The sequence below is a fragment of the Malus sylvestris genome, chromosome 13 (assembly GCF_916048215.2).
Source record: "Malus sylvestris chromosome 13, drMalSylv7.2, whole genome shotgun sequence".
Lineage (NCBI taxonomy): Eukaryota > Viridiplantae > Streptophyta > Magnoliopsida > Rosales > Rosaceae > Malus > Malus sylvestris.
In genome coordinates, this window is record NC_062272.1 from 39,569,530 (window position 1) to 39,581,426 (window position 11,897).

The 11,897-nt window shown below is 39.7% G+C and overlaps 1 protein-coding gene across 3 annotated transcripts; it reads right to left on the reverse strand.

Annotated features, from left to right (window-relative positions):
* Positions 1-367: 367 nt before the first annotated feature.
* Positions 368-9,620, reverse strand: LOC126596872 (uncharacterized). 3 transcript variants are annotated; one of them, XM_050263548.1, is made up of 10 exons: positions 9,085-9,620; positions 8,916-9,008; positions 8,560-8,664; positions 6,197-6,276; positions 3,183-3,339; positions 2,672-2,770; positions 2,447-2,575; positions 1,703-1,882; positions 1,059-1,175; positions 368-820 (listed from the first exon to the last, which is right to left on the reverse strand). In XM_050263548.1, exons 1-10 carry the CDS (start codon positions 9,436-9,438, stop codon positions 656-658), a joined length of 1,479 nt encoding a protein of 492 aa, XP_050119505.1. In that variant the 5' UTR covers positions 9,439-9,620; the 3' UTR covers positions 368-655. The 3 variants fall into 3 exon arrangements, with proteins under 3 accessions (XP_050119505.1, XP_050119506.1, XP_050119507.1); XM_050263549.1 differs by lacking the exon at positions 6,197-6,276 and having other exon boundaries at positions 3,183-3,335; positions 9,085-9,619; XM_050263550.1 differs by lacking the exons at positions 3,183-3,339; positions 6,197-6,276 and having other exon boundaries at positions 9,085-9,619.
* Positions 9,621-11,897: the final 2,277 nt, after the last annotated feature.

An 11,897-nucleotide genomic window follows, 5' to 3' on the forward strand; every position in this document is an offset into this window, starting at 1 on the left:
TTTTCAAACATATTTTGTAACTTATTTTTTTGTTTCTGGGTTTGTTACTTAACTTATTTTATTTGGTTCCATGTTAATTTGACTTGATATGAATGATTGGTATTCCAATTTATAAAAAATTTGGTTAATACCGAACCATCCCGGAATACCAAAAATATTTCGGGAATTTTGAAAATTGGGAATACCGAAATTTCGGTTTGGAATTGATCTTCAAATTCCCTCCCGAAAATTTTCAGTTTAGGATTCAAAATTTCATTTTTGGTTTAGGATCCCATACCGAACCTCTGCTAGTTTCGCTACCACTAAAGTCCGACTGAAATTCAATAGGTCGACCGGTTCATAGCGATACGAATTTATAAAATATTGATAAAAGAACAAAGTGTAAACGAAATATATAGAAAATAACCGCAATCCATTCGACAAACCACGGAACAAGTCGTATGACTAGTGTCCCAACAAAAAAAAAATCCACATTCAACAATTCATCCTTGTAAAGATGAGGACTATTCAGACTACTCTACCAAATTAATTAATTTAAAGCAATCAGTTGTTACTCTAAGAGCATATACACCCAGTCATTTACAAAACATGGACATTTGAATCACGAAATGATGGAAGAGAAAAATAAAAAGGGAGTGATGGTGTGTTAGGTAAATTAGCCTGAGGATTGTACACGCAACTTGTTGGCAACGTAGAGCAGATGGCTGATGTTTGTTGGAGGATAGTTCTGCAGTAGTTTGAGATTTGAGGTAAAATCACCTGCTAGTAAGCGCCTCCGAATGAGAATCAACATTGCACAGCATACTCGAAGAAGGGTTTCCTACAATTTGTTAGTTAGATTCATCGTTAGCCTACGAACGAACAAACAAAAGACAGCCAAAAGCAAAGGCAAGCCCAAAAAGGGCGGAGTGACCTCAACCACAAGCAAGATTGATAGTTTTTCATTTGGTCAGATATTATTGACAATCTAAGGGTGGTGATTAACACCCTGTTAACACCCTGAAAACAAAAGAGAAGAAATAATAAGTAACCTAAAGTCGGAAAGGATATGGTACTACCTGAGGACCTTCGGGATCACTTAAAAGTGTGTCCCAAATGTGAAGGCTGTCTGTGAAATTGAATTCCTGGGTTAAGAGGAGAGTGATCCACCTAAATGCATAAAATTGGGGATTGACCTGTCATTTAAAATAAGAACCCAGTCAGTCCTATATAAAGAATTCTAGCGACCTAAATATGATATTCTCGAATCACCTTGAAAACCTTAACATGATGAATATTTAAGCAGTATTTTACTACTTCTAAGGCTGTCAACAGGTGACACAATAATTCTCTCAGCCATCTTGGAAAAATTATAGACTTTGATCAAATCTTTTAGGAGATTAGTAAAAGAAAGTGATAGGCAGTCACTGGATAAGCTTGGACCCAGAAATAGAAAGAATCTAATAACAAATTAGTTTCAAGGCAATATTTATTCAAGGCGTTATAAAGCGTGTATTGAAAAGAAAATTAACATTAAAAACTTTGATAACAGATAATTCGACCTTTAAGGTTTTGTTCAAATTTGTAAAACATATGCACAATGATTACCTTATCTAGCTACAAAAATCAGTAAACAGAAGGTACCCCAAGTGTGCCCCACTCGACCATTAGCCACCCATTTTGATTCAGAGAAAAACATATTCAAAGATAGAGAATGTCTTACTTTGGTTGTGATCTCGAGATGACGCCATAGCTCTTCATCATGTTCCTTCAAAAGTTGTGACAATATTGTTATTGTGGAACGAATTCCAACAACACTATTATCGAGTTGCTGACAGAAATGGTCACGGAAGCCACTCAATAATTCAACAAAACAAAAGAACGTGTCTGCTTCAGCAGAGGCCTACAAAACTTGGCATTTGGAAACAATGAGCAAAAGTGACCAAATACGATAAATAGAATGATAATGAAAGTTTATTGCACAAAAGCATAATGACAACAAACTGACGTATATCATTGTGTCCATCCCTTGTCCACGCATTAACACAATTTATTGTTCACAGCCAACACTATAATCAGTTGCTCAATATTTTCTTTTGTTATAGAGAAAACATAGGCAATGCTGAATAGTTTTCATGATAAACTGCTCTCAATTCTTTTTCTTCAGGTGAATTAAATTCTGGCACCTGTGAGTTGGGGTCAACATTTGCCCCTTATTTTGTGCATGTTACCCTTTTTCCATAATTAAGCCTACAAGTCTGGAAATGTATACCATATGAAAATATATACCAGAAGAACATGCATTTCAAATTAAATGAACGACAACCAGAAAGTCAACATCTCCAAACACCAAGTACCTAAATTTTAAACCTCACATACAGATGAACACGTATAAGAACATGCTATGGTCTGAAATTTAAATAGAGTGGCTTGTAAACTAAATAGAAAAAACATATGGCACTCTTACCGCATCTTCCTCGTTGGGATCATTTTTTAATACATAAAACAGTGGTGCCAAAATTTCGTTCATCCCTTGAACATATCTTATACCAGGATTTAGCTTTGCAAATATAACCAGGATGGTCTTCAAAGCATCCTGAAATTGTTATATACATAGTCAGCCAAATGGCTTGTATTTGCCAATCTTACGGCTGGTCTGTACCATAGTTTGAGCCGGACATCAAAGAAAAACCTGATTAGATTTAGCATCTTGAGAGTCTCCTGAGAAGAAGTGCATGTCTGGATGTGTGCGCTTTACATCTCGGTCAATTTGTTCTATAATCTCTGTGTCCTACATGACCCAAAATTGGAGTTACATATAAAAATGAGGTTTTGCACCAGAAATTGTTACCACCATTCTATAACGACAACATGACAAGGAACTAAGATTTACACAAAAAAATTGGAAATTTGAGTTTACATCAGACATATGGCCAAAACAAGCTATGCTCTTGACTTACAACTGAAGCACATGCCAATTATACTTGAAAACCTTGCGTTTCTTATCAATTCTGCCAAAAATACAGTTGGTTTGTTTGTACCATAATTTTTATTACTCTGAAAAATATATATTTACAGAGTTGGCTTATAAAAAACATTATTTTGCATTGTGCACATTATGGAATTGGAAGAAAGTTTGCTCGATAAATCAATTGAGCAAGTTTGCTCGGAAAATCAATTGAGCAAGTCAATTGGGTAATTACCTGGAAGAATTGATTCCAGACACTGGACTTCCCAAGACTCAATGGATGCTCCCCATGAGGTATTTCTGATCTTGATAGCAACCCCTTGCCTTGACATTTTAATTCATCATTGTCACAAGTAGTGCAGTTATCCATCTTCCTTGTGATTTCTGACTGACTAGCCAATGGAAACATTCAGAAAGCCATTTCTCACAGAATTTAAAAAATGCAAAAATGTATGAACCACATAGCATATTATGACCTTTCATTTTTCAATTTATCTTAACAAATTAAAATCCCACAAAGCTGGCTAAGCGGTCACCAAGAAACATGCAATATGAAATACTACAAGGAGAAACAAAGATAACTGTACTGCCATGGATGACAAGAGCCAGAAAAAAGAACAAGACTTGGAAGTGCCCAAAGACTAGATGGTGGAATCTAAAAGGAGAAAAACAAGCAATTTTCAAAGAAAAAGTAATCACCCAGTGTGTGTGGGATAGAGAGGGTGAAGCTAGCCAAAGGTGGGATTCCATGGCTAGTTGTATCCGAAAAGTAGCAAAAGAGGTATTAGGAGAGTCCAAGGGCTTTGCTCCACACCAAAAGGAATCTTGGTGGTGGAATGAGGAGATACAAACAAAGGTGAAGGCTAAGAAGGAATGTTGTAAAGCCTTATACAAGGATAGGACCGATGAAAATGGTGAAAGGTATAGAAGAGCGAAGCAAGAGGCGAAGAAAGCTGTGAGAGAAGCTAAGTTAGTGGCTTATGACGATATGTATAAGCGACTAGATACTAAAGAAGGAGAGTTTGATATCTATAAACTAGCTAGAGCAAGGAAAAATAAGACAAGGGACCTAAACCAAGTGAGGTGCATCAAGGATGAGGATGGAAAGGTTCTTGCTACAGAGAACGCGGTCAAAGACAGATGGAGAGGTTATTTTCATAATCTTTTCAATGAAGGACATGAAAGGAGTATTTCTTTAGGGGAGTTGAGTAACTCAGAAGAGTGTAGAAACTACTCCTTTTATCGTCGAATTAGGAAGGAAGAAGTGGTTGTAGCTTTGAAGAAGATGAAGCATAGAAAAGCAGTGGGCCTAGATGATATACCGATCGAAGTGTGGAAAGTCTTGGGAGAGACAGGTATAGCATGGCTCACTGACTTTTTCAATAGGATTTTGAAAACGAAGAAGATGCCAAATGAGTGGCGAAAGAGCACTTTGGTGCCTATCTACAAGAATAAGGGCGACGTACAAAATTGCATGAACTATAGGGGTATTAAGCTAATGAGTGTGCGAGCTTGTGCAACTGTTTATTCTCATGTTTGAGCCCTCTAATCACCTACTTGAGACTCATCACTTCCGCCGCCAATGATTCTACTTGGCGGGTTCGAGCAAATAGGCGTTGGGCCATATTCGACACAGAACCTGCACACTGAACACTAAGAACCAGAGAGTCCTTAACAGCCAACTCATTAGACCGTTTGGAAAGAAGTCTGTCATCTTTGGGAGTGAGAAGGTTCCTGGCCACCACCGCAGCGGTCATATCATTCTTCATCACGGAATCCCCAACTGTAAGAGGACCAGTAGGGGATAAGAAGGATGGGCGCCATATGTTGTCTGGAGAAGGCGCGGCTGCCTCTTCACCATGGTTCAAGTCAAAACAACAATCGGAAGGGCCAGACATTTTCAAAGGTGTTGAAGAGAGAAGAGGTCGGACAAATCAAGATCTTAGAAGTGCAAGAAGGGAGCTTCTACTGGTGGAGATTCAAGTGTGCTTTGGAACTTAATGCCAGCCTCTATAAAAATTTGCACTCGACGGAGCTTCAGAAATCGAAGAGGCGTTTGCTTTCTCAAAAGCTGGGTTGCTCAAAGACCACGAGGGCCGATCTCAGAGATCGAAGAGGCGTTTGCTTTCTCAAAAGCTGGGCTGTTCAAAGACCACGAGGGCCGATCTCAAAAATCGAAGAGGCACTTGCTTTCTCAAAAGCGGGGCTGCTAAGAGACCACGAGGGCCGGTCTCAGAAATCGAAGAGGCACCTGCTTTCTCAGCCTTGTCAGCACCTGTCACATGCACACTCAGCTTTGCGGAAATTACGGGCAATCTGTCGAAGATTTCTGGTGAAGTAAAAAGCACGTGAATCTTACTGTTCAATCATCCACTTTCCACACTCAACATCAGCTCATGGATACCACAGATAACTTTGCCAAAGATCTCTGACAAAGTTTAGACACGTGAAGCTTACAGCTCCCACTACATCGCTATGACCAAGAAGGGTAAAAGAATAGCAAAGAAACAGCACTAACAAAGTTTAGACACATAAATTTTGAAGATTTTGCTACCATATTATTACTCACAAGGGTAAAGGAACAGCACCACTGCTGGATAATTGGAAAGTCCCTGTGTGTCAACCTCTGTGCTCCGTGGCAAGGTACACTAGCAAAAATGCCCAACCTTTACTCACATTCGAGAAAACACTCCCAACAAGATTGTTTGCTCCAAAATCGAAGAGGCACCGCCCTCCGAATCTCGAGAGCCAGACTCCCAACAGGATTATTTTCTCAAAAATCGAAGAGACACCGCTCTCAGAATTTCAAGAGCCAGACTCCTAGCAGGATTGCTTTCTTAAAATTCGAAGAGGCACCGTTCTTCGAATCTCGAGAGCCAAATCCCCGACAAGATCGCTTGTTCGAAAACCGAAGAGGCATCGCTTTCTCAACTTCGAGAGCCAGATCTCCTTGGATAAAGCTTGTCTGTAATCTTCACAAGCAACATCAGTTTTCCAGATACCACATACCACTTTTTCAAAGTGCTTTGACAGAGTCAAAACACGTGAAGCTGGCAGCTCCCACTACAGTGCTATGACCAAGGGTAAAGGAATAGCATTACTACTTGTTAAGGAGACTCCTATATATGTCGACATCCATCCTCAACAGACAGGCAGACCTGCAAAAATGATCAACCCTTCCTCATATCTGAGAGGGCACTCCCAACGAAGCCTCTCGAAATACTCAACTTTCTTTCCCCCCGATAATACCTCTGCAAACAAGCTACACCAGAGCAAGAATATCTCATATCATGCTTTTTCTCTGTCTTTTCCTTTGGCCTTGTTCTTACCTGCAAGACAAGGAGAAAGAGAGCAATCAGTTAGCACTTGGAATCAAGCTTCCAATCAGGAACTGACTGTCTAGAACCCCTTACCTGATTACTTACCTGACATTGCTCTCAAGTACTCATCTTCAACATCTTATCTTATGCTTCCAGAGAAGATACCACATCTGCCTGAGGAACAGATAGGGCAAGTGAGAAGGATCCAAGGAAGCATGTGGAGACAAACGTAATAGAACACGTGCCGATACTTCCACTACTTTGTCAACAGCAAAAGTATCCCATATCAGCAGGGTCGAACGTACTTTAGATTTGATGGACTTGTTTTTACCCTCAAATTCTTCAGTCGGCCTTATACTCTGGAGGTAACCAGAAAACCCTCCAGCCCAGTTCAAGAATAAGCCTGTGGAAAGTTACTTCTTTAAAAGCAAAAGTACCTCATATCATCTCTTCTCCTTTTCTTCTCTTTATCCTTCATGCTGCCTGCAAGATAAGAAGAATGAGAACAATCAGCCGGAACTCGAAATCAAACTTCTGATCTGGGACTGATTGCTTGGAGCTCTGATTGCTTACCTTGTCTGTCACCTCTTTCAGCAGATCTCCTAGCTCGGCGACTTGGGGGACTTCTACTACATGGTTTGTATCGCACTTGACCAAGCCTGAAACTATAAGTAAGCTTCAAGTGAAATTGATACATTACTTTGTGCATCTCTACCAGTTAAAGATACCATCCCTGGACGGAGGAAGAGTACTTCCAGAGAAGATGCCACATCTACCTATGAGACATATAAGACAAGTGAAGATACCACACTTCGGTACTTAAAAGTTTCGTGATTACTCAGCGGCTTGGATCTTGCAAGTCCCCAACCGAGGAGCTTCCCCTCCAACCAGGAAGCCAATTACAGAGCGATACGTGTCGACATCTGAAGCCAATCATAGCGCGACACGTGTCAACATCGGAAGCCAATCACAACATGACACGTGTCAATGTCAGAACAAGGCTAGAAACTCTCTTCTATAAAAGGAGATCATTCTTCCAAAATATTTCCTAATGTTATTTGTACTAAATCATTCACTTGTACCCACTAAAGGAGAGTTTGAACCTATGTACTTGTGTAAACCCTTCACAATTAATGAGAACTCCTCTACTCCGTGGACGTAGCCAATATGGGTGAACCACGTACATCTTGTGTTTGTTCTCCTATCTCTATCCTTTTACATACTTATCCACACTAATAACCGGAGCAATCTAGCGAAGATCACAAACTTAATACTTTCTGTTGTACCAAAGTCCTCACTGATTTTGTGTATCAACAATCCTTAAGTCCTTACCTTTTTGCATTGGTAATGGATGAGTTAACAGGACATATTCAAGATGTTATTCCTTGGTGTATGCTTTTCGCAGACGATATAGGGTTGATAGATGAAACTCGGAAGGAGTAAATGCAAAGCTTAACATTTGGAAAGAAGTGTTGGAATCTAAAGGTCTTCGCCTAAGCCAATGAAAGACAGAATATATGGAATACAAACGGGATGGATGAAGTGGAAGAGTGCATCCGGCGTGTTGTGTGACCGTCGTATACCACTGAAGCTCAAGGGAAAATTTTATAGGACGGCAATAAGGTCGGCGATGCTGTATGGCACAGAATGTTGGGCGGTGAAGCATCAACACGTACACAAAATGGGTGTAGCGGAGATGAGGATGCTTATTGGAGGTGTGGGCTCACGAGAAAGGATAAGATTAGGAATGAGTGGGTTGGACATGTGCAAAGAAGGCCTACTGACGCTCCAGTCCGAAGATGTGACTACAGGACAGAGGTTCAGGGCCGAAGAGGTAGAGGAAGACCTAGGAAAACTTTGGAAGAGACCCTAAGAAAAAACTTAAAGTACTTGGATCTAACGGAGGACATGACACAAAACCGATCGCAATAGCGTTCTAGGATTCACATAGCCGACCTCACTTAGTAGGAAAAGGTGTTGTTGTTGTTGTTGTAGTCTTTCCAGGACAAAAATCGGCCGCTAACCAATCTTTTCACTAATAGGATTACCAGCTGATGCTTGAATCTTATCAATTTTTTTTATTCTTCAACATCTCTATGAATTTGAACAACTGTGATTAAAACTTGTAGCAACTTTCTAGAAAAATGTTTGCCCAATATAGAAAAGCGTTAGCTACCCTTCAGATCAAAGCAACCTCTTAACCTTATGTCATGAATCTAGCTTTTCTGTTTGATCTTCAAAATCCAAAGAAGTAGATAAAATGACAGTGATAAAACAGTGAACATGACTTACAGGATTCATCAAAAGCTCGTCTTTAAAATGCTTGTACTGTGACCTCTTTTTAGCTAACTCAGACAACCAAAGTCCCCGATCCGGTGGTAGATATCCGAGTAAAAGCTGCAAGGAACAATTATCAACCATTAAAACTAATCCAGTTCCTTGGCTGCAACAGGTAAAATCAGAATTGCACACTTCTTTTACTATGTCCTGCTCCATCGGCTAGATGGGTAACTCTCAAGTCCTCAAGCATCATTCTGTCCATGATAAAGCTAAATTTACGAGAAATTGCCTACATTTTCTCTAGAAACAAACACGTCCTAAACACTAAATTAAATCAAACAAAAATAAAAAAACCGAAACATTATCACCTTCCAAACTGTAGACCGTATCCCAGCACCATCTGGTATGCCCTGAGATGAAATTCTCCGCAATTCGCGCAAATTAATCACCTCCCTCGACAGCTGCAAACACAAAATTAAGAAAAACCCAATCATTCATCAGCAATACATGCATAGGGAGAGAGAGTGAGGGGCAAACCTCGGCCAAGAGTTGAGACTGTCTGGAGATATCCTCGGGGGACGGAGCGGTGTTGTTGCTCTTGTCTTCGTGATCCGGAAATGAATCTGAGAATTGGGGCTCGGGAAGATGCTTGTCTTCTCTTGTGGATTTGGGAGGGGCAACAGGGATTGGGGGGTCAACCGTGGAAGGCGGGTCATAGTCGGAGACAGAATAACTAGAAATTGGAGTGGTGGTGGCGGCGGCGGTGGGATTGGAGGTGTAACGTTGGACGAGATCGTCGTCGATGGAAGGGGAGGGCGTGGAGGAGGACCAGAGCGAGCTGTTGAGCCATTCGGGGACTCGCTTCTTCACCATTTGAGGTGAGTGAAACATGCAGTTTGGGGGAATTTGATCGATTGGATTGAATTTCTAGGGTTTCTGTATTTCTTTTTGGAGTGTTTCTGTGAGCTGACGACGGAGCTTCTTTCTTCTGCTTGTTTTGTCGCCACGAGTCCCTTGTCCGAGGAAGGAAGACGAGGGCCGGTGACAGAGAACGGAGAGAGAGTGATTGAGGTGAGGTGTGTACTTTGACTTTTTATTTTTTTATTCTTTCACAAATAATATTACCTGTAAAGTGTGTTAAACCTCATAATGAGTCAGTCATAATAATATAATTCAAATTCGTCGCTTAAGATCTCTCACTTATAAATGAAGAAGAATACGACTAGATCATAGTAGTGAAAGGCATGTGCTCTGACCTTCTTGACAGTTGAATCGTCACATGCCATACTGTTGTTGTTGGTTTTCCAAGTTTATTACAATTAAATTATGATACAGAGTGTTTGATAATTATTTCGTAATGTAAGAGATGTCTATAGGCTACTATATATATAAACATTTTGGGTTTTTTTTAAACATAAATACAAAAAATTATGAAGAAGAAGATTCAAACTTAAGTAAGTCAAACACACTCCACTAAACCCTAAACCCTAATCAATAGGAATGGTTTGTGGATTACAAATGGCTATAATAGCTGACCCTAATAAAATAGCAATTACGACCCAAAGTAATAAGTACTTGGGTATGGACTTGGAAACTTCCTATTGTCTAGTATTTCTTAAATTTTTGTATCTAAGTGAAAATGAGCTAAACTATAAGGTGTATAATGTAATTTGATCAGTTTTGGATGCTAAATTGTAAGGGTGGGTTCGGTAGGTTTACTATACCAAAGCTCTTGTACCAATTATCATACCAAACATTTGGTATGAAAAAATTCATTACTATTACCATACTAAACTTTCAGTAAACCAAATTTTGGTATGTCAAAATTTTCTGTTGGCATGGTATGATAATAGCTGACACACCCCGACCAGAGTCGAGGCATGTTGGCCGTCACCCGAAAGTGACGTAACCAAAAGTGTGAGTGATGTAAAAATGTGAATAAATTAAAACCGAAACTAGAACTTATTTAAAATAATAAAGTGAATGCGCAGTAGTAGGTAGAACCCATATAATACAAATGTTCAGAGCATAGATGACAAATAGTGCAGTCCAAACTAGTTAAGCACTTAATACACAACGGGAATAGTTCCTACATTTAAACAGGGATATGTCAGAATCGCCGGCTAATTCTCATACGCCATAGAGTAATTCAACTATCTAGCACCTGGAGGGACGAAAAATAGAAGGGTGAGTGGACAAAAACAAAAGTTTATAAAATCCATTTATTTTCTGAACATACTAACCCCTTACTGTAAAACATGTATAGTTTCCAGAAAATCATATTACGTATAGGTATGAAATCAAATGCAATCAACAGTAAATCCATAAGTATGCCACATCACAATATCTCAATAGTAGTATAAGTAAAATCAAGGGTTCAATCAATCTATACTAGCACACAAGTCGGAGTCACCTAATGCGACCTGTACAACTGAACTAATGCTCATCAATCTATGTTAGCACATAAGTCGGAGTCGCCTAATACGACCTGTACGACAAGAGTGAGTGTAATCATAATATATGCTCTAGTGCTACAATCACGTGAAGACTGATGCTAATCGCGGTCACCTACAAGTCGAAGTTGCCTTATGCAACTTGTATGATAGGGCTGGCACCTACTTAGATCCAAGGCGAGCGTGTGGTGCGGAGATGAACATACATGTGAAAGACTGGCCCAGGTCCGTGGCGAGCACTAACACCAGGGTGCAGCAATGATGAACAAACTACATGAATATAAGCATGTCATACAATTCAATAATTCCAGTCAACATAATAATCATACTTGACAATAAAGTTACCTGTACATCCCGTAGGATTATTTTAGCATTTCACAAAAGTACAATATTTCTTATAACGTTATTTAATCATGGCATGATATGCATAAATCAATTCAAAATGCCCACCCACTTATAACATTTCTTATAACCTTATATATATATATATATATATATATATATATATATATATATATATATATACACACACACACACACACATATACATGAAAACAAATGCCCACTCACTTATACGTCGATGGATTGTGGCCCCCTATCCTCGCTTGTCCTTATACATCCTCAAGGTAAATCTCCCTTATATACGAAACAACTAATAATAATTAGTTAATTACAACATACACTAAAAGCTAGGAAAAACCCCCCATAGTTTGCTCAAACGGAAGGTTTGAATATACAAAAACACTCTACATGACGTCACGGACCCGTATGTGTCGACCACTCGCCTGCCGGAGGCCGAACGCGCCATCATGCGCTGCCTAGCCCACGACCACACGCATAGCCACACACAGGTCAGTGGTGACAGAAGCCAAGGAATATCTAGTTTGTTTGTACCAT